This window comes from Dermacentor silvarum, chromosome 3 (assembly GCF_013339745.2).
Source record: "Dermacentor silvarum isolate Dsil-2018 chromosome 3, BIME_Dsil_1.4, whole genome shotgun sequence".
NCBI classification, from domain to species: Eukaryota; Metazoa; Arthropoda; class Arachnida; order Ixodida; family Ixodidae; genus Dermacentor; species Dermacentor silvarum.
This window is the reverse complement of record NC_051156.1, coordinates 56,639,632-56,663,440: the sequence shown is the minus strand read 5'-3', so window position 1 is coordinate 56,663,440 and position 23,809 is coordinate 56,639,632. Positions and strand designations below refer to the sequence as shown.

At 46.8% G+C, this 23,809-nt stretch overlaps 1 protein-coding gene across 10 annotated transcripts in view; it reads left to right on the top strand.

Moving 5' to 3' along the window:
• Window positions 1–23,809, top strand: part of LOC119444370 (fatty acid synthase-like) — a 648,066-nt gene that overhangs the window by 328,373 nt on the left and 295,884 nt on the right. For 4 of the 10 annotated variants that reach the window (XM_049663304.1, XM_049663305.1, XM_049663303.1 and 1 more), the window contains exons 19-20: window positions 8,664–8,908; window positions 14,943–15,017. The exons of 4 other annotated variants lie outside the window; for them this stretch is intronic. In XM_049663304.1, coding sequence (XP_049519261.1) covers window positions 8,664–8,908; window positions 14,943–15,017 — 320 coding nt within the window. Of the gene's footprint in view, window positions 1–8,663; window positions 8,909–14,942; window positions 15,120–23,809 lie in introns of all 10 variants that reach the window. 2 more of the 10 variants (XM_049663308.1, XM_049663309.1) reach the window with 2 other exon arrangements.

Here is a 23,809-nt window from a genome sequence, read left to right as displayed (position 1 = left end):
CCTACTTCTGCAGCCCTTAAGGAAGCACGGCGCAGAACGCGCGTTTGTTCTCCGCCGTGCGTTCACTCCCCGTGAAAGAGCGCGTCCCTCGCGCCCTTTCACTCGCACATACAGCGTTCGGCGGCGCGCGGCCACGATTTCATCTCCATTGACGTCATACGGAACCTCACGGCGACGGCGACGGCGACGGCGACGGCGACGCCGACGGCGACGGCGACGCCGACGGCAGAAATCTGCTTTTGAGTGTCCATATAATTGCTATCGCAATAAAAAATTACACCATCTTCCCGTCGGGGAACCCTGAGTAGTATGCGAAGCAGCCATGGGGTCGACCACGGCGCTGACACTGGCGCTGACGCTGGCGCTGTCCGCGGCACTCATCGTGGCGTTGCGTAGGTAAGATTTCCGACGCTGATCGACGAGTAATGGCTGATCTCGTCGAAAACCTTCGATCCGTCCCCAGAGGCACCGGCAACAGACACCAACGCCACGAGCGTTCGGTGCGCACGCGGATAAAACGCCGACGGCGTCGACAACAGTTGTGCGCGTTGTGGCGTCCCCATGCGGAGTACGCAGCGCCTACCGTCGCGCCTCTAACCTAATTGAGCAGCTTCGCATTATCGCGCGCGGAGCCGCAGGATGATGATGATGATAAGTGGTTCTTGAGGGAAAGGGAAAGGTTGGCGCTATCTTCTGCAGCCATTGGCGCTGAGCCGTGCTCCCTCAAGGGCTGCAGAAGATAGCGCCAACCTTTCCCTTTCCCTCAAGAACCACTTATCATCATCAGCCCTTGAGGGAGCACGGCTCAGCGCCAGGTGGAGCCGCAGGTGTTGCCACAGGTGTTGCCATTCTTTGCGCAATCCGGAGAGGAGAGGAGCGTCGGAGAAGAGTAATGCCGAGAGGAGAGAAGATGAGACAAGGAGAGGAGGGGGAGGAGGATGCGCATGCACAGTGCGGGTGTGGACGACGCACGGCACAGGGAGGGAGGGAGGGAGGGTGGGAGGGAGTGACATAGCCCCGACCATAAGCTGCTTCGCATCTAAAAATGTGGGCAGCTTGCACTAGTGGTGCAAGGGTGGAGTAAACAGCGGAGCTCGTGATCGACCTAGCTTCTTCCAGGTTTTAGTGCTAGCCTTGGCGCGTTTAGCAGCACCGGCTTCGGCGCGTTACTCCGGATTAGCAATCGCAGGATTCGTTCTCGGCTGGCGGCACGACAAGATTCCAGCTGAGCCGCTTCTTCTTCGGTAGTCTTGTATTTCTTCGGCCGTCCATGTTACATTTACTCAGTGCGAAGTCTACGAGAGGCGGGTGTGCGCCGTCGCGGCGACATGATCTTTATAATCAGTGTGACGTTATGGGCAAGCGTCACAGAGTGTTGTCATGACTAAGCAAAGCAAGAACTGCAGCGCGAAGCAGTGACCTGGCTGGGCGACGCTGGGCGACCGCATTGGCGACCGCATTGACGATTTCTAGGCGACCGCATTGACGGAGCGGGCCTGCTGAAACACGGTGTCGGCATTGCAACGTTGTGGAACGCGATGTCAACATTGGAACGCGGTGTCGGTGTTGTAAGCTGCGCTATGCCACGCGTAGTGATTCCATCGCTGGCGCGGCGGCGGTGCGCGAAGATTTCACTCTGCAGCAGACACTTGTGCAAGAATTATTAGTCATTTCCACTCTACATTTGCTTATTCAAGAGCTCACGCATGCGAGGCAGCTGCGGTGTACTTCAACACTGCGTGTGAACAACTGCAGAAGAAGGCTGCAAGTGAGCGAGAACAGTAACGACCTCTATACCACCTCAACTTTTCAAACGCGCCGCTGATGCTTTCTGCCTTGTGTTTTCGTAAGACCAAGGGCACAGCGTCAAGATTCAGGCGTTGCCGAGGCCTTTCAGTCCAACCGTGCTGGTCACATAATCATCGTCGAGGAAGTGGTCCGCGCAAATGAAGTCATTTTGTAGAGGTCTCCATGCTGGGCGTGATGGCTGACAAGCACGTGTCCAAAGTTTACGCACCTTCTCATCTCTAGGAAACGTGTGCGACCGCGTGTCACGACCGACGATGCTTTTATAAGACCCTTGGGCGCAGCAGTGTCTGGGCATTTCCTTCCGCCGCGACGAACGCAGGAATGCACATGTAAGACGCACCACCTGCGTGGAGCGCCGACGAGGATAAACGCTGCAAGGAACCGACACCCCCGAAAGATTGCGACCGCTGTGGCCGACCTTGGCCGCGCGTGGGTGTTATGACGTCAAATTTTAGCTTCTGCCGGCGGCCGCCTGGAGGCAAGGCGAAACAGAAAATCGCAAATAAAATGTTGCGCGTTCTTTTTTGCAAAGCAGCTTCTTGTACTCGTTATTTTCGACAGTTCAACTTTTGTTCCAACGCAAAAAACCACCCGCCAACTTTTGTGTCCGTATCCCTTTAAGCGCGTGCGTTCCGCCAGACGCACGTTGAAAACATGTGCTATTATTTTAACGGCTCAATGAACGTGTGGTCTTAAAAGAGGCAGTGTAGATTATTTTGTGCATTAAGCTGAATGGAGCAATATCCTTACGAGACTGCAGGTATAGAAGTGAGAGTGATTCCTTTATTTTTTGACTAGCTAGTCTGTTATAATCATGGGCAATGAAGCGTGTAGTCCGATTCTGAAAAGCTTCGAGGGACTTGATTAGCAGAACGCTAGAACTGAAACACGTATGCGATCCTCTCAAAATGTTCACAGTTGTAAAATTGGTCATGATCTGAAATCATTTGTTTTGTGCTATTTTCAGGTGGATCATGACCTTTTTTCACAAATCTTGCTCTGCCGTACTGATTTCCGCAGAACTGAGTTGCCATATTCAGTGTCCCTGTGCTTCGTGTTCTGCAATACTTCATCTTCGGTCAGCAGTCTCTAGCATCCTAGTGCGCTCGGATGGAAGGGATTCCGCCACAGACGTTTTTGGTAGGAATACAGTAGGTCTTAAAGAAGAATATGCCGGACTAATTTTGAAGTCGGAAGCATAGGTGGGTGAAATTAACAAAAATCATTAACAGTAAGTCAAAAATACGTTTTTTCGATGGGACTCATTCTTACTCATTCTTTCGAGCTCACTCCCCAGTTGGGCTCACTCACCAAAATTTCAGCCAACCATGCTCAAACCCACTAGCGCTCACACAGATTCATAAGCGTGTCCGAAAGTAAGTCATCATTCGCAAGCTTAGGCCACAGGCAGTTCGCAGGGGCTATAATTAGGCCCACTTGTACAAAGCTCCGTTGGCTCGCATCGATGTAAACTCAATGACATTCACATGCACACTTCTTTCCTTTCAAGCAACTGCAAAGTTACGTCATCGCAAACTCAGCGGAAGTCACTAGCTCTCACAGTCGCTTGCGCTGACTTTGTCATACGGATTCACATTGGGATTCACTCACACTCACTTACAGTCATAGACGTTCGTGCTCGCATGTCATCACTCACTGTACTCACTCCCTTTTCCAGTCAGACCCACTCATACCTGTCTTCACTTTCGCTCATATTCACGCCTGCGAAAATGTGAGCACGTGTGAGTGTACCCTTGAGTGAGTATGCAGGCCTAATAATGTTTAGCCACAGCAAATTTTGGACGCAGGCGTAATGAGCGAACTCAATACCGACAAGATCTAAAGCTACAAACGCATAATGCTTAAATTTCACAAAGATAGCACTGCAGAATTTCAGTCTAGTCGGACTCGACTCATTCACACTCAGACTAGTTGGACTCACCTCGAAGCAATGGCACTCAGATTCACAGCTATCAGACTCAGTTAAATTTACTCAGACTCAAGCTCACGCTTTCCTGGAGTCATCTAGACACTCCCTACTCAGACGCGTACGTCTACGACTCACTCGAGCTCACCCTGGCCAACCTGAGCCGCACCTTCTTTTACTAGATATCTGGAACGTCGCTTTCTCTCCCATAGAAGCCAGCCTGGAGCGCATTGCGAGGAGGAGCCGCGGGATAGCACTCACCACCGCCCTGCTTGGAGTCACGTATCCACTGCCGGCACTGCGGCAGGCATAGACTCTAAGATTGCAGGCGCTAGCAGGCTATCATGCGTCGGGGCGGCTGTTTACAAAAGGCGATGGCCACCGGCACCACCCCGGCACAAAAGTAGCAGAGAGCAGGATACGGAAGGGTAGCGAGTTCGCATCTCACCTTCTAGGCTTGTAGTTGTAGGAGGCGTTGGCCCGAGTTGGAGGGCGTGGAATGATGAGCGAGTTTGCCAACCCACGGTATGTAGGTACTTTGTGGGTCGCGCAGTAAATTTTCAAAGTTTTCTGAATCAGGATGTTTTATGGTGCCCGCCGAGGCACCAAAATTTTCCGTATGCGATATACTTTGCGGACATCGATGAAGCTTTGCAGGAATGTTGTGCATAGGGAGGAATATGCTCGAAAGATTTAAATGATTTATGTGCATTTAAGGTACCACAGAAAATGTTTGGATTGCAATCGCAACCGGTGAAACACTCTTTCAGCAGTCTTGAAGTTCCTTACGGTATCTCTAAGAAAACTGCCGAGTATTGGTACTTCAAACATTGAAAATAGATGGTAGCGCTCTATGCTTAAAATTATACGTTGAAATTGTGTCCTCAAATGGGCCCTGAAACACTATTTATCGAAGTAGCGAAATGCATTTGAAGTTAAAATAAACTGTTTGAGAAATACTTTGCCGTAAAAAGTACTTCAGCACGTTCAGTAGAAGCGTAATTATTGGCAAACAACACTAGTGGTGTTTTCGTTTCTTCAATGACCTGCACTGCGAATGCTATGGCGGATTCGTGCGTTCCCACAACGCTCCGCCTACTGAACGTGACCATGGCATTCAATTTAGTGTTCATTTTGGATGTTCACATGGATGCCACAATTTCCGATTTTGGCGCCTACGACTCGCCAAACGCGATCGTCCTCAGCGAGCCGCAGTGCACTCATCGAGGATGTATTGCGGTATCCCGTGGCGGCCGCCATATCTATTGTACATAGCAGACAGCTACGTGCAACTGCAGTAGTATGCGCATGGTTTGCTTTGTGCACGACAGGGCTTGAGAGCCACTCGCGCTCAGATGCTCCAGTCTGGCCGTACTACTTAGTGCGGACTGGCTTTGTCCTGCACCAGCTTCACCGATGGATAGCAGCCACATCAAGCGCTATCCATACGCAGAGAAGTCCGTCAAGGCGTCTTACTAGGAGCGGCCAGGAGTGAGAGCATGCTGGCAAGCGTGCGTGTGGTCTGACCTCATGTTTCGCGTGGTTGTAGTCAATGATAGAATGTGTAAGCCGGACTGAACGAGGACGTAGAAAGAAACAGACACACAGAGACAGCGCTGTGTATGTGCATCTGTTTTTTTCTACGTCGTCGTTCAGTCTCACTTACGCATTATATCATAGATTCTAACCAATTAGCCCGTCAACGTGTTTTAACCAAGTTATCGGCTAGTTCAGCGCTCAAACTAGTCGAAATGAGCGAGACCCGACGGCTAGGACAGCGATAAGCAGGGTGGCCAAAGTTTAATTCCTACGCGGGCGGCCGTGGCTGAGCGTGAGCAGACAGCAGACAGTAGTCAGCTTTTTGCGGCAGTGCGTAATTATTATCGCAATTCGATAGCAGGTTTTCGCTTACTTCAGCCTGTTTAATAAACTGCTTCAATAAATCAGTAAATATGCATAGTAACAGTAGTAAGAAGTGCGCTTATCCAAACACCCTCCTTGCTATTGGCCAATAGAAGCCGCGTATGGGCATCTGCCGTATTACTAAATAAAGTGTCCAGAAAAGAGTGAGGAGCAGGCTTCTATAGAAAAGAGAGCGTTTCAGAAAAAGTTGACTTCGCGCTCTGCTTGCGGGCTCCACGCGTCGCGCACGACTGCAAAACTTGGCTGATATGTTCAGAGCAGCGTATGCTATCCGCGGACTTGTTTCTTCAACAAGCACGAGGGGTGATTCAGGATCCCATTAAGGAAGAAACATACTCACTTGAAAGCGTTCATTAGAACCGGTTACGCATTCATAGCAGACAGCTCCAGCATAGCAATTTTGCTTTGCGTGGCTGACGGAGCTATGGAGGCCGAACATACGGTTCTAAAACGTTCCAGGAGAACCTTGAAACGATTCTCTTCCCCGAAATTATTCGGAGGCCACAAAAAGAGGGTCTGTGTGTCTGGAACGACAATTCTCCTTCATTTGTTCAGATTCTGGTCATGGTCTTGCAAAGTCGCAAAAGTCTGTCAGTGTCATGCATATATTTGTTTTAACTTCGAACATATTTTTTTTATTGAGCACCTAAGACATGACGTAATTATCTCACCGCGCGGTTTAATGCAATAATAATGTGCGGAAATGACTTGCAAAAGAAGTTACAATGCTTTACTTACTCGCTAGCGAGATTTAGCATGTTATTATTCCAGTTAGGGATTGCAGGTCAAATTCTTCATATTAAACCTGCTGACAGTCGAATCAGATGAACTTCACAAGAACGCTTAGCCATTGACAAGTTATATTATGTTTGTATCAGTAATGCGATAAAAAATGCATTTGGCTTTGCATTTTCGTTCTTTTCATGCTGGGAAATAGAGGCACCCAAAATTTTAGTGCACACCTTGCTGCAATTGGGTGGTATATTTTGTAAGAAATATCTCGAAATTTCTCGTATTATCGGGACGTCTTCTAAGTGCTTATGACTTCGCTATTACCCAGCTTTATTGCGCATTTGAAGTATGTACCATGAGGTGAAGAATAAAATTCATTGAAAATTTCTTAATTAAGTAACTTGGCATCTTCATTTTGGTGGGATTTTAGTTTGGTAAATTAGCTTACTGCAAAAGCCAAAATGCACTGTCTGCCACAGCCATATCGGACAGGCAGGATACCTGCAAAGTACACACGGACCCCTATACTAGTGGTCGAACGGAAACGTACAGTGATTGCTAGTGGACATCATGTTGTCTAAGGATAATGTTCTTTTAGGGTTTAAGTCGTAGATAGGGAGATGGGCGAATCGCATAGCTTATAGAAGAGATAACCGTCCGCCTAATAGAGCAAAATAGCGGGTCATTAGTACGTGCTTGGCAAAGCATTTTTCCTGCAGTTGGCTTAGATATGCTCGTGACAATAGAAAATAACTGATGACAGCACTCGACAAGGACTAATGGAACGTCTAATAGCATTTTGATGGGAAAAGAAATTGAGCCAGCTTCACAGACATAATGTCGCGAAGACTGATGAAACCGCGGAGCTGGTGGCTTATACTAGCTTTTGCTTAGCTTTAACTTATAACTTGGCTTATACTTAGTGTTAACTTGAAGTTTTACTTATCTTTAACTTTGCTTTAATATCGATTTGTCTATCTTTACGGTGAGCTTCTTCGTAGTGTTGCCTAGACACAGCTCTTCTCTCTGTAAACTCTGGATCTCCAACCCTCCTCCGTCGCTTTGCTTCAGCAGCCCTTGCTCCGAATTCCGGATCTGCGCGCAGTAGTTGAAGCCGCTCCCGAGTTGTTGCCTCAAAACATGGCTCGCACCGAGTAGCATCACAACGCCGTTGACGCCGCGCCTCTTCTTCGAGAGAAAGAAGCTTCTTTGTCCTATCCATGCTCACGGCAGAATGACGCCGTTGCCAGCGCACGCTCTCTTCAGCTCAGGAGAACCCTGCACGTCATGTTTACTACATCACTTCTCTCTTAAGCTCCGCCTCAACTACTGGTCGGCGCACACTCTCCCTCGATCTCTCCACCGCTACGTAATCGCTAACCTCTCTTTAGCTCCACCCACTTGCTGCTCAGCGCGCGCCTACCTCCTTTCTCACCCTCGCCGCTCTCCGAACACCTGCGCTCTCAGAACACCTCCGAACTTGTGGGTTAGAGCAGCCTACCACTTTCAGTAGAAACGGCGTGCCTTTTGAGCCAATTGTTCAAAAAGAAAATGAAATGCGTGGTTGTAACGCTTATGGTCTGCACTCCATTTTATAGGCGTCTTTGCCATAATGGGTACATAATCTCTGTATTCAGCCACCAATAATGTAGTCAAGCAGTATGAAACAGGGAGAAGAAACGTGAAACGAATTTGTGGATCCCAAGACGAGTGGTAGTACGGGCGACATATCTGTAAGCTCACTTTATAAGAACGTCTTCGAGAGTGAGCAAGGGCACATGTGGCTCTTGTCGAAATTATATCAAGGTAATCAGAGATAAGATGTCGTCCGCTGTATTAAAGGAATGGAACAAACGTCGTTGATTGTGGCAGAGAACTAGGTGCAGGAGATATAAGAATAACAAACTTGTATGCAAGATAAAAAGTCGGCAGACGCACTCGTATGAAGAAATGCTTTTTGTATTTCTTTCTGTACAAATGCAGGCTTATCATTTTACTATATCCAGTCGTGGAGGTGGAGCAGTCAACTTTGTAGACATAGAGCAATCGCCCACTTCGTGAATGGATTCCATCCACTTCATGAATTATTGTAGATATTCAAAGATGCGAGCGTTTTGCAGGGAAGTACAATCAGTTGCCGCTGCTGACTGTAACAAAGTGACAATCTGTGTACCACACACAGATAACGCAATGAACCCGTGTATCACGAATACGTGTAGAGACAATGATACACATAAGTTCATGAGAGTGCTGTATTTTTTTTATCTCTTAGACTTCGTCGACTTATCAAACTCGCCACGGCTCATGCTGTTCGACAAAGCAGTACATGAAAACTTCGTGGTTGAAATGAATGGCCTCGGAGGATCCAGCCCAGTGTTCTTCCTGCATCCAATCGAGGGTCATGTGCGTGCCTTGACAGAGCTGGCAGGGTACCTTCCTGTACGCGCTGTTGGACTACAGCGGACAACCGACGTACCTTTGCGGTCAATCACAGAAATGGCATCGACTTACTTGAAGGTAAGACACTCACAAAGAATAGGGCAAGGCTCAGGAACGCTCTCGCACTATATTTATTGCTACCGGTCTCTGTTAGTTGCTAATCATAAAATGTCGCAGTTTCACCCGAAAGGCGAAGCATCAATTGCGATAGCAACTTAGCAGAGAGCTATACATAGTAAGGATAGTAGTTTTATCGGCTGTATAAACTTGGACATGCAGCAGCACCAGCAACGCGCAGAACTGTTGTCGACGCCGTCGCCATTTTGCCCGTGTTCGCACAGAACGCGTGCGGTGTTGGTGACTGTTGCCAGGGCCTCTGGGAGCGGCTCGGAGATTTTCGAAGAGATCAGAACGGGAAACTCGTCGAGCAGCGTCGGAAGTCTTTACCACATTCTCGCCTCGCAACGTTTTTTTATATAAATACCTTTTGGTGCTGCAGCTAAACGTCGCCTCCCCTCCCTCCCTCCCGTCCCCCCACGGCCTTTTTCGCGACGGAAGAAGTCGCGTTTGCTCTCTCTCTCTCTCTCTCTCTCTCTATATATATATATATATATATATATATATATACGACGATTGTAACACAGGAAAGAGACGCTTAATTCTGCAGCCCTTCAGGGAGCACGGCGCAGAACGCGCGTTGGTCCCTCGCGCCCTTTCACTCGCACATACAGCGTCCGGCGCGCGGGAACGATTTCATCGTGATTGACGTCATACGGAACCTAACAGCGATGGCGATGGCGACGCCGATGGCAGAAATCCGCTTTGGAGTGTCCATATAATTGATATCGCAATAATTTGCATGTACACGATGCTACTTAAATGTTCCGGGACTTTGAAAAAAACGGGCAAACTGAGTGTGTGTGGTACACATTTCCGCCGCTAAATGTAGCTAGCAGTATGCCTTGCGGATCAGTGTGCTGAACGATTTGCATCTGAGAAGTACTGTTTTGCGAAGAGTTGTTTTGCAACCCAATGTCTAACTAATTTCGCGCATTTCTTAGCAACCAATGTAGCAGACTACAAGGAGCAAAGAATATGGATAAAGTTTTGTTTTAAACTTGGCAAAACTGCGGCAGAAACTCATCTTATGCTAGAGGACACCTTTGGATTCGACGCCATGAGACAAAGTAGGACGTTTTTATGGCATAAATGCTCCAGAGAGGGTCGAATGCGTGTTGACGACGATGAACGTTCTGGACACCCGTCTACGAGCGTAACCCCGGAAATGACAGCGGAATTTCGTAAGGCCATCCTTGCAAATCACAGGCTAACTATAAAGGATGTCTGCGACATTGTGGGACAGTCGTACGGCACAGTTCAGCGAATTTTGTCCCATGTTGTGAACGTCAGGCGCATTTCTGCAAAATTCGTGCTACGACTGCTCAATGACGAACAGAAGCTGTACTGTGTACAGTACTGAAGCAACAAGTAGGAGACAATACCACATTGCTCTCCAGGGTAATAACCAGGGATGAGACATGGGTTTATGGCTACGATCCTGAAACTAAACGGATGTCGTCGCAATGAAATTCGCCAAATTCCCGGCGACCGACAAAGGCACGTCAAGTTCACGGCAATGTGAACTCCATGCTCATAGTTTTTTTTTTACCTACATGAAATTGTCCACAAAGATTTCGTACCTTCTGGGCAAACCGTATATAGCGAGCTTTACTGTGACGTTTTGAGGTGCTTAAGAGAGCGCATTCGTCGCAAACGTCCGGAGAAGTGCAAGAACAGCTGGCTTCTTCATCACGAAAACACGCCCGCTCACACATCACTTGTTGTTCGACAGTTCCTGACTTCCAAACAAATAAAAGTGCGGCCGCACCCACCCTGCACCCACCCTTTTCACCTGACCTCGTCCCTTATGACTTTTTCTTGTTCTCAAAGTTGAAGTTTAGGCTGAAAGGACGTCGGTTAGGCACTGTTTAAGAGATCCAGTAGGAATCGCAGGCGATCCTCAACACACTGTCGCCTGAAGAGTTCCACGAATGAACCGAATTGTTGCAGAAAATCTGGGATCGCTGTATACATGCTCAAGGGGACTACTTTGAAGAAGAAAGTGCTGATTAGGCGTTATGGTCAACTTATTTTTTACGACTGAATTCCCGGGACTGTTGGGTAGCACCTCGTATTTATCGCGAATGAGAACTAGTATTGTGTGTGAAGCTGGCCTGCTATTTGGCGATTAGCTCAGTGATTTTCCCCTTCTTCATATTTACGTTTACACACATGACAGGCGCTCAGAGGCAAAACGTAGTTTGGCCATGTAAAGTAATCATACCAGATATTTGGCCTTATTAATCATGGTCTCTTTAAAGGAAAATGGAGCATTATCTTATTAGTGCAGTGGGAAATTTTCTAATTTATTCTAATTTCTAATTGTGACTCTGCACTCTGCTACGTAGGATGGAACGTTCACACTATGCAACACGAGAACGCCTTCGCAGACTGCGTGACAGTGCCCACAGAAACAGTTTTGTGTTGTGTGCGTGTGTGATTTTCTTTTCTTTCCTTCCCTTTTTTATTCTTTATTCTTTACTTATTTTTTCTCTCTCTCTCCTTTCGCATCCCTTTACCCCTCCCCCGGTACAGGGTAGCCAACCGGAGATAACCTCTGGTTAACCTCCTTGTCTTTCCTTTACCTTTTTTTCTCTCCTAATTTATTCTTAGTTCAAAATAGGTTGCAATTTGCAAAGTTTGCAGGTGAATGTTCAGAAAAAAAAAGCCATTAACGCCGCGTGTTCCTGAGGGAAGCATGTTGGGACGTTTTATTTTTACGCTCTATATAAATGAAATAACTGATTTAGATACAGCAACTAAATACAATACATATACTGATGACCCGAGCTTGTATACTGTTGGCAAGTCAGCTGCCGTCTTAGTAATAGGAGTTTATAATTCATGGTACAGAATAAGCCTGTGGGCCATTCATAATTTGCTAAAATTAACTTTTCTAAAGCCAAAGCAAATCTGTTCCGTCCACGCAACAGATATGATATGTCCAGCTTCCTGCTATCAAACTAAATAATAGTGAGATAAATGTGGTGCCACATACACAAGGGACCTTTCTTTGCAGATCGCATGACTTGGGACGACTATGTTAAGCATACTGCCGGTTAATGGTCTGGTATCCAAGGCATAGTGGGTAATCACTCTCAGTATTTTCCTACGTCAACCAACATACTGCTATACGATGTTCTATTCCTCCTCAAAATTAACTATGGACTCACACATTTACAAAATCAAAATAATTCACCTAATACCAAAAGCGCCTTTCCTTGAGCATGGAGCGAGCTTTCTTAAAAAGCATAACTTTTTTTCCGGCGCATTCAATTAACAATTATAAATGATGACAACAGTAGAAACTCGTACTAGGAAATAATTATCACATAATTGTTAGGTTAGAAAAGCTAGCAGAAACTGTAACTACATACGCAGGTCTTGTAACTACAGGTCTTGTTGCTCACAATGCCGAGCACCAAGTACAATGAGGAAAACACTGACTTAAATTTTATTATGAAAACAGAGAAGTATACTATTGAATAAGTGCTGATTGCAGAAAATGCCTGTCGGCCGGTGCTACAATTGTTATGCCCTGAATTTTTTCTGTTATGTATTATATCGTGCTGCTTTGTGGGTACTTGTTACGATATCACGTCTCATTTGAACTTGTCGTTTTACAGCGAAGCTGTTTATGGCTAGAGTTGCGTGGACTTTTCAACTCCGTGGGCAAAAGTTCAGGTCCCGAATTTGATGTAAAATCACTCCATTCTAAGCAAAACCTTATATGTCACATTATTTACATCTGCATTTAGAGTAAACTGGGTATCACTAGGCCCCATTTATAAGACCAGTAGTCTCTCTCGGAGATAATAAAGGTTTCCCGAAAATTTACCGCTGTGCGGCCCACGTCGGCCATGTCTACGTTCACACCACCTTCTCTTTGTCGTGGTTCCAAGCTAGTGCGTGCCTAGTTTCCTTCCTCACTCCAGGGGAGCGGCACCTTCGTGCCTTGTCCGAAAGAAAAACTGCTGTTCTCCATTTTCAATTTCACTTCTTTCATAATGGGGCGACCGCGTATAATGCACACTCCCGAGCAGCAGCGCGCCTACAAAGAGCGATGGCCAAAACAGTACGAGAATGCATTAGGCGGCAGCGGGCGGCAAACACCGATGAAGATCCTTTGTGCTCGATTGTGTCAAACGAGTGTGTTACCTCTGCGTCGTGTGCTAAACAGCTTCGTTGGTCGTCCACCTTCACAGAGTGGAATGGCTCATGAATTTTATTTCATGAACACTCCAAGTGGATTTCTGCCGTCCTCGCCGTCGCCGTGAGGTTCTGTACAAAGTCCAAGGACGATAAAATCGTCGCCGCACGCCGTATGCTGTATGCGCGAGTGAAAGCACGCGTCACGGATAGGGAACACATGGCGGAGAGCAAACGCGACGCCTTCCGTTGTGCGAAATGCCGTGGGGAGATGGGAGGGAGGGAGGGAGGGGAGGCGACGTTTAGTTGCGGCACCAAATGCGTATATTGCGACCGGTCGCAGGGGGAACTGGCGACTGAATCTCCCATGCAAAAGGAGGAAAGCAAGAAGGCAGCGCGGGAGGGAGGAGGTGCGGCTTCTACTCTGTCAGCAACTGCGTACTTTGCACGGCATCGAGCTGTCACGCGCACCGTATCTTGAAAGCGATGTCCACACGGCTCTTACCTCTGTATGCGCTGTGCTTTCACTGCTCAGTTTCCGTTGAAGCGATAGACAGCACGAACCTTCGCTGGTGCGGTCGCGCTTGCTCACGCCAGCGTTTTGACAGTGGTTGTCTGCGGTCATCGAGTGTTATCTATTGTTTGCTTGTGCGCGCTGACACCATGCTTGTTAATTCAATTAGTTAGCGAATGTGTCCAAATTTATGCAGACGATAAACCTACTACCCTTACTCCGCATAACTCTACGAATTTGCTATCGCAATTGATGCTTATCCTTTCGGGAGAAACTGCGACTTTTTTCTTCTTTAATGCACGTGTTTGATTTCTAGATCGTGCTGGATGAAACGTTGCTGTTGCATGGTACCGTATATACGCGTATTATGGTATTGTATTGTACATTTTCCAGAATTTCTACGTGCTGCTCAGTCCTGTGGTGGCCGTGTCCGCGTAAGCTGTCCTAAATAAACAGCTTTTTTTTCCTGATCACCCGCAGCACTGCTTTTGTTGCTGTTTGCTGCATATAAATTCTAATTTAGATTCAAATTGCAGGTAGCTCTACCTGACGTCACATAAATTCTTTTCTACACAAAATAAAGATTCCTTCAAGAGTTAGTGGGTTTTGAAAGCCATAGTATGTTGCGGAACTCGTTTTCGCTCGGCCTTTCATTTGCATGTCATTTTTCTCTAAGTAAGGTGTGTAGCAGAGTTTTCACTCTAGCAACAATGTAACACGCATCAAAGTACAAGTAATCTACACCCTATAATATAGCCTAGGAGTATTGCTCCAGACTACTTATTTATGAGCGAGAAAAATTTTGTGAAATAAGGATTGAAAAATATGAGTGGCTTAATAAATTCCTAATTGAACTACCACATCAAATTACCAGAAAGTGAAATCAATGAATACATAGGGAACTAAGTTCTCTTTTTTGGATTGGTGTACCTAGTAACCCAGTGGGTGTATTAAATGTCGCAGAAAAAGAAATTGTCGCTGTCTTTTCAAGGAGGACCCTAACGTGGGCATGAGGCCCGATATCTCATACGCATGAGAGCGCTCGCAAACACTTTACCAGTTCAATGCGCGCCTAAAGACTGCATGTATGCAGCCAAAAGCTACTTGTGCGATACGAAGTATTTCCGCAAACCAGTACAGTACAGCTGCTATCTTAGGCTGTATTCAGCAAGGAGCTTACAGCGCTGATATTTCAAAGAAGCCCAACAAACTGGAGCTGTCGATAAGCAGCCACATAGTGTATCTTTTCATATGTATTTTTGCTTTTGCATGTGTGACGATGCATTGGCTAACGTACCAAACTTCCGCCATGTTTCTTCGGTTGCCCAGGCAATGCTGACAACGCAGCCCAGTGGTCCGTATCACATGGTGGGATATTCATACGGTGCAACGGTGGCCCTTGAGGTAGCTCTGCAGCTACAGGCTTCCGGAGCCGCCGTGGGGAGTCTAACCTTCCTCGATGGTGCACCACAGTACGTGCGCGTGGTTGCGGGTTACCGACGCGACCTTCTGGATCAAGAAAGCGATGAGCAAGAAACAAATCTCCTCTGTTCCTATCTCATGCAATACGTGGACGCTGACTTTTCCGAGGTTCGTAATTGCGTTTTCTTTCATCTAGTTGTTTTTCAGCGAATCTTAGATACGGCAGTATCAGCGCTTCCGTTCTTCAAGCGTGGGGTTACAGATTAGTCCAGAGAAGCAACCACTCGCTCTCCGTCCTTGTTCTTGAAACGAACCTGGTACCGTCAAATGCGAGTCGAAAGTTCTTCTCTCAAGTGAAATCCGCGGCTGCTAAAGTGCCCCACAATATCTTATAGCTATCTGAAATATCGAAATTGAATTTGAAATGTATTCAGGGGAGCGGCAAACCACTTAGTAAAGAGAATAAAAACCGAGAACTCTGCATGACTACGCGTGCTTTCTGAGATAATCTCCTGAGCGCCAAAGCCGCTTGTTGCGCATCTTTCGTAATCTGTTTGGTGGCTCTACAGCGTAGATAATAGTTGCTTATTACTGGAATGATTGGTCAGTCGGTTACGTGGCAGGGATTCGCTCTGCTCTTGGTAGATTTCCCATCAACACTACGTGAGGCAACCGAGAATGAAGGTACTCAAGACGCGTGATCAGGAATGTAGGGAATGAAAAAGCAGATCAAGCTCAATAATGCATCTGTAAAAAAAAAAGAGAAGGCGTGTGGACTGTTTGAGAAGGGCATTTTGTTTATTGATGCAACTAATGCTGTGACTGTGGGTTGAAATACACCTGCGTTGGTGTGATTCCGATGGTGCTATTCCACTGCCTATGCGCACTCACTTCAGCTCCTTTTACGAGGTGAACCGCACAGAATTGTCAAAGGTAATGCCGTAACCCGATGTCTCAAAACAAAGCAAGTTACATAAAGTAATGCTGCATAAAATTATTGTGGAAATATTTCACATTAGGACAAGGAAGGCGTTTGTGTACTTTGTTACACAAAGATGCCATACACGAGTGCACGGTATAGAGTCGAATTTTCTACGAGATAAATGCTGCGTTACGAAAGCTTAGTCATGTTCGGATTGCGTGTGAGAAACAGCTCGCTTTAAACGAGGTCACAGCTCAAGAACTAAAAAACGGTGGGTACACTCTGCTAGTTAGCACTGTATATTGTGGTGGACACAGCGCGAGAAATGAAGACTGAGACAGTAGGTGTTGTCTACAATGTTCGCTTGTCTTGTGGTCGTCGCTACTTGGGACAGTACAGGAGACACCTCAATACAAGACTGAGTGAGCACGCGTACAACGTACGACAACAGCGGTAACACGATGACCATCCTCTGCAAAATGTGTAGGTGCACAAAATATTTTTAAGACGGCGCAGTGCTAAAGCCATTTGTGGAGCCTAGTGGCGCGATCGTGCTGTTTTTGTTCTAGTACTCGTTTCTAGCACTGTTTTCATTACTAGAACTGTGTTCCGGAGGAATACTGGTGGCTCACACGACCCGCAGACGAGTTGCCAAATGAAAAAAAGAAGGGCTCCCGTGAACAATTTAGTAATATTTTGTAACAGTGTCTATGAGTGTGAAACACCAAACAACCCATCTAATAGGCGGCTGTGATACCTGAGGGCGTAAGAACAGTTTGTCATGTGCTGCGAAGTTACTGCTCGTCAGGCTGTTTTACTTCAGCAGCAAAGTGAAAATTGGCAGAGAAAGATGAAACTGAGCGCTCTCTGCTTTGGTTTCCGCCAATATTTGGCGCCACTGATGTACAATGTTTTATTATTGCACCAACTCATTCACATGAACAATACGGCCGACTCCATGTTACAATGACTGTCGTCGAGTCACGTTTATTTAAAATCTGTAGTGGTCATTCTGAGGCTACCGCAGCTCCGGCTATATGAGACATACGCTGTCTCCGGTATCGGCCCCGTTTGGTGTGACACTTGTGTGCCCAATTCGGCAAGGAGCATCACGGCATGACGAAGACTGTGTGACGACGACGCAGTGGCAACGGCTGAATGACAGACAAGGAATGGCGTCGACGGAACAACACAGTAGGTGTGATGGCGGCGGCATGAGGAGGTTGAGATGATGATTTCGAACTGATAACGATGCTATAACGACGGCATGATAACGGGGGCCATGAGGACAATGGGATGGTTACGGGTGTATGACGACAACCAGTCGACAAAGCTGGAAGTATGACGATGGCCCGGCGACGAAGTACGTATTACGACGACAGCATGATAATGGTGGTATAATTAAGATTGAATGAGGACAGCGTGATTTCGCTAGAATGACGGAGAAGGAATAAGGTCGACGGAACGGCGAAGGCAGTATGACGGGGACGACAGGAAGGCAATAGGACGATGTTTCTAAAGTGATGGTAATGCTAAAACGACACCGTAACAACAACGGCATGAAGACAATGGTGTGACCACGGCTGTACGACGACGATGGTGAGGCGACGACGTCATGAGGTGACTGAGATGATGAAGCTAGAACGGTGACGATGGAATGACCACGGCGACATCAAGACGACATTATGAGAAGGAATGCAGGATGCCGACGCTGTGACGAAGGTGACATCAGAAAGGTATGAGGACAATGGGAAGACGACGAGTTTATGACGACGATGGCGTGATTACCATTGTACCACGAAAACTGCATGACGACAATGGCGTGCGGACGACGGTGTGAAGCGAGTGAGATGCTAAGCACGAGGTCACGGGATCAAATCCCGAAGAAGGATATATTAGCTGGACTCGTATGGTGCATATTAACCTTTGCGGTAACTGCGCAAAGACGGGACAAGAAAGGAAACAGACGCGAGCGCAGACTATCAACATATTATTTATTTGAAAATTCACACAGCCTATGTGCTAACGCGAATGCACACGTGGATAGTCGAGGACTGAGGCTTTATCTGTTATCAAAGGTATAGTCAAGCTCCTTATCCGTCAGATCGATTGATGGGATGCTGACGCATTTGTCTCTTCAGTGGATTACGTGGGCCTCAAATATTTCGCGCGTGAGGCGATTCTTGTATATCTTCAATATAGTGCTATGCTCAAAATCGGGTTTGCAACATCTATACGTCGATACGTGCAAAGTCAGACTGCTTCCTTAGCCGTTCTCTGAGCGAGAATGAATGCTCTATGAGGCGGTCATTAACACGACGACCCGCCTGTCCGATATACGAGAGATAGGAGGTATACGATATACGACAGATATACGAGAAAAATTTTACCGCCCAAGCACTCCGTGCAGACGGTTAACCAGCGAAGCTGAAACGCGCGGCCCCGCTGGTTATCACTGGGCTAATCCCGACGGTTCATTAAAGTATTTTTTAATTATTGGTTACTTCTTTGGCGTTTCTTAATGAGGTTACACGTTTGACTGCGACGGAGAGAACAACCTTACTGATGGTATGCCCGAAGTCCGCCGTTGTCGCATTGCCCGCTTGCTATTCTTTAAAAAAATTACTCCATCTCCCGCTAAAAGGAACCATGTGTGGATGCGAAGCAGCGGGGAGATGGTTAGCTAGAGCGGGAGATGGTTTCGCGGCAGCGGCCCGAGCGGTCATCGCGGCGCTGCACAGGAGAGAGAATGAGGCGTGCGCGCTCCGTCATTTTCATGCCGCGGAACCACCTTGGCACCCCCAGCGGAGTATGCAGCTGTCGCACCACCTGTCGAGCGCGCCGCTCCGGATTCCTAGAGGGGAGCGTAGGAGAGGACGGAGAGGGGGAGGAGACGCGCATGCGCTGTGGGGATGTGGGACAACAGATAGACCCGCCGTCAAGAAATGCTTCGCATTAAAAAAACGCTTAACCTTGCACTCGGTTGCGCAGCACTTGAAACAACGAAGCTGGGTGATCGTAGCCCAGCATTTTCCAGAAGTGCGCGCGAACTTTTCATCTTATTACTCATGATGATGATAATTTCTTTTCGCGCGTCTTCGACTCGCGGCAGTGACTGCGCGTTGCGCAGCTTGCAACACCGAAACCGCATTGCAATGTTGACAACCCATTCCAGCAAACCCGCACCGTGAATGCGTCTCGCTCTCATAGCGCTCAAGACATCTTCACCTCGCAAAGCACGAGCGTGCGAACGCGCCAGCTGTGTACGAAGACGACGACGCTCGAACACATTCATATCGTTCGCATAAATGCATGTTCTGCAAGCGTGGCTGTATAGCCTATCGTAGCCGTTCAAGAAACGAAGATTGATAGCGATCAGGAGACTGAGAAGGCTTTGAAGCCATTTCTCTCTGTATTTCATGTATTTGTGTCGCATGCTGTGGGCCTTTCAGTGGGCTGCCATTTGTTTCTCAGGAAGAATTTACCATATTGTGCTGTCGCATTTAATGTAGACAGTGAGGGACGATTTATACAATGCGATTTATGTTGTGTGCCTTGCCAAGGTGCAATTCACTGTATATGTCTTTAACGATGCACCGCGACGCATTAACCTTTTTGAGAACATAGCTAGCTTAGTTGACTGTAACCGTAATGTTTTGTTCATGGCCGATTTCAATTGTGTGTGCAATCCAGATGACTATACTGGGCCTAGTCCTAGTGATAGGAGTGCTGAAGTGTTGTCTCATATAGTCAAGAAGACTGGACTGATTGACACAGGGCATCGAGTAGCCTCCCCTCTTATACACATGCACAAGGAAGTACCCACAGACGACTTGATCACATTTATGTTTCATTGGTTCTGATATCCCCTGAAATGTCCTGTAAAGCAGAACCTGTTTCTTTTTCAGATCATTTCATTGTTACCACGCAGATTGGAAAAAAATCTCGTTCAAATTTCAGACCGAACTTGGCGTTCTGGAAACTTAACTCGTGACTTGAGAACGATGGGGACTTCATTTCTCGTGTGCAGTTGGCGCTGAAAACTTGTTTGGCTGATGCCTTTAATTGCGTCTAGGGAGCTTTTCAAGCAAGAGGTTCGGTCAATTGCGATAGAAATTGGATATGTGAGGTCGTTCCATAAAAAATTTGAAGAAAATACTTGACTGAAAAGTCATCTGAAAAGTCACCCTTCAGCTGAACTCCGCCAAGTGCCGTTTCGGGCGGCGCGAGATAACTATGCTCGGTCACCTTAGTGCTGCCCGTGTTCAACCAGACCCCGACAAGGTGCGAGCTGTGCAAGAATTTCCCGTGCCGCGTTCAGCCAAAGACGTCCACAGTTTTGCAGGATTATGTTCCTACTTTCGTCGCTTTGTCCGGAACTTCGCGGACATCGCCCGCGCTCTTACGGTTCTTGCAAGTTAATCTCGTCAACATTTTACCAAATTTAGTAATTTCGGCAAATTTTGCATCACGTCTGGACATATTTGCAGGGATTCATGCGTGAACTGTGCCTCTCAGTGTGTTTTCTTGCAGCGAGATTCTCTATCTCAAGGAAAAATTAGTATAAAGATCGAATTGACATGCTTTTTGAACCTCCGTTGTACCGATCGCTGGAGGTCGGCTTACCTGGAGATGACGTGCTTGCACGAGTCTATAAAATGCCTATTCCTGCACACTACAAACATTCTTCTTCAAAGTGCGCACTGAAACATTACCTGTTAAAACCAGATTAAATAGGAAAGGCATGTTTGTACCTTCGATTAACTGTCGTCTCTGTAATGTACCCGGAACTATAGAAAACTGCGTTATTGATTGCAAGGACGCCATATTGTTTTGGGACATTCTTCAAAGGAATTTAAAAAAGAATCTTGATATAAATCCGCATATGATACTATATCTGATACCACCTAAATGTGAAGATGTGCCTTTTGACATACTCCTACTTATGGCGTTGCACAGTTTATGGAAAACTTGCATGCTGGATCGGAATGCAGAACCCCTCAATTGTATCTTTGAAGTCACATTTCATTCGGGTGATTTCACAACTGAAAAACATCTATGATCAGATAGACTCGCAACCTGACTGGTATCCATTGTTGATGCAGTGTATCCTCTAGAACTGTTTACTGTGATAATTTTACTGTGAAGTGTTTGTTTTGTGCTTGTAGACGCGGCTATGACTGTTTTGGCCGCTATGAAAATAACTTGCGCATGTACGTTTTATATCCGCAATAAATACCGTGAAAAAAAGTGGCTGTATAGCCAGTGGTTACGACGCTCGTCTTGGGACCGGGGGTACGCAGGTTTGAATCCCGCCTCGGCAAGAAAGCTTGTTTTCTTTTATTTCTTGATACGAACCACAAATTACGGCTGGCTTAAACAGCTTCGCTGTTAAAATTAAATTACTTCAAAATTAAATTCGTCCGTCACGTAAAACAATGAATGGCTCATGCTCTCTTAAGAACTTGCTCATACCCCCGTAAACGCGGTCTCCCCATTACGACGGTAGAAGAGAAGATGAGCGGCAACAGAGCCAGCTCGGGAAAAAGACGACGACGACGAACGCGGGAGCAGTTGCACAGCGCGTTCGCGTGGTTGCGCCGAGGGGCGTCAACGAGCCAGCTGCCGAAAACGACGACATCGAACCATTGCTTATTATGATAGTTTTTGACGTACAGGCGAGAGAGGGACGAATTGGCTAGCCACATACAGCTTCGCTGTAAAAATTGACCGTTAGTTTAGCATACGCCAAAGAGGGTGAAGGCGAATGCCTGCGTGCTCAGGAGACATTAATTGCGTTATTTGACATTCTCATTCGAATGCATTGTTACTTCTTATTACTTCTTTTTCCAACCAAAGGTCGTGGGTTTGAGTGCTTTAAAGGGGTTTAGACATCAAACTGATGGCCTTACGCGTTCTTTGTTTTAAACGTTTCTTATTGCTACTGGGAGCATGATACACGCTCGGAGATTCATATATTATCGGTAAACAATTTGAAATCGCATTATTTATGTGAACGATTTTCGGTTTCGGTTTCTGGGCGCCGAGTTGTACAACGACGTCACTGTCTAGGAAGCTTGGTCACGTAGTCCCACAAAGCTGTGACTACACGCTACTCATCGTCTGCTATCGCACACACGTTCTGTACCAGAGCAGTCAAACAAAACTACGCCGACAGTTGTCATGGCTAGCTGCGGCAGCTTCGATTCCGACTGTACGTCTACGGCCGATGCGGCTCACTGCAATCTAGACTCGAGGCTCTCTAGACTTTGCCGGTGCTGTGGGTCATCGCTCATTTTGCGTCACTCTAATGTGGTATGACGTCACTAAAATTTTAGTTACGCCTTCAAAACAGTGACGTTGGTGTGAATCGTGCTAGCGATTGGCCTCGACCGCGAGAACGAGAATTTTGGCACTCTTCGGAAGCGAATTAAAATATATTTTAACCGTTTGCTGTGTTCAACACTTCATGTCGCTTGTCCTTGCATACAGAGGAAGCCTACAGCAGTCTTTTTTAGTCTCAAAATTTGCTGTCTCAACCCCTTTGATTGACGCTACCTTAACTGCGCCTTTATTAATCTCGCCCTAATTAACACTACGGATCGTGGGTTCGACTCCCACCGAAGTTAGTGGGTTCGAGTGCCTTAATAAACTGCGTATTAATTAGGGTGGTGACGATGGTGACCCGCGCACCATCAGAATTGTTGCGTGAGCGTTTGCATATTGGTAAGACACGATGTCAGGTCGGTGTTGTAAGTGAAATAATGCACCGAGTCGTCATCCTGTGCGATTTCACTTCGACGACGCGGTTTTCGCTCGAAGGCGTTGAAGGGTGACTGAACCATGAGACTTATAAGGCTTTCGCCTTAAAACATATCAAATCCTGCCCGCGGCGGCCGCATTTAGATGGGGGCGAAATGCAAACAACGCCCGTGTTTCGTGCATTTGGGCACGTTAAAGACCCCCGGGTGGTCAAAAGACATTCGGAGTCCCCTACTACGGCGTGCCTCATAGTTAAATAGTGGTTATGGCACGTAAAACCCCAGAATCCAACATGACGACGGTATCACAACAGGTGCATGAAAATGACTTTCGGACACTGACGCAATGATGACGATGGATAACAAAGGCAGCTGGTCGCTGTAGAATGACGACAGTATGATAAGGCTAGATTTACGGCGAAGGAATGACGTAATAGAACGACGCAGGCGGTATGACGAACACGCCATGAGGACACTGGGTATGACAATGACTTTGTAACAACGACGGCGTGACGAGTGTGTGATGGCGAAGTTAAAATGACGACCTTGGAACGAACAAAACGCCATCAAGACGACGGAATAACAACGAATGCATGACGACAATTGTATTACGACCACGCAATGATGACGATGGCATATAAACAGTGTGAGGACAGTGGGGTGACGACAACTGTACCATAAAAACTGTATGACGACGATGCAGTAATTGAGGTCATAGCGCTGTATTGACACAGAGAAAAAGACCATAGGACGTGTGCTAATGTTCAACTGATTTGATTTCAGGGCATGATACTTATACCGACAAAACGAATACAAATTAGAAATCGTCCGACGTGCAAACCAGCATTTTCCAGATAGGCAATTCTTCTTCGGCTCAGAGTAATCAACGGGTCACTGACGCAATTAGCACGCTCTTGTGCAGTCAAGCCTGCGTCAACAATATCCCGCGTATCCTTATCCATATTTCTAAACAAGACGGAGCAATCCTTAAACAGTGGTTCATACCTACAATCGTCACAGTGCACTGAAACATGACCATCCTCGATAACAGTTAAATTTTTGCCTATGCTCCCTTAATATGCCATTGAGGA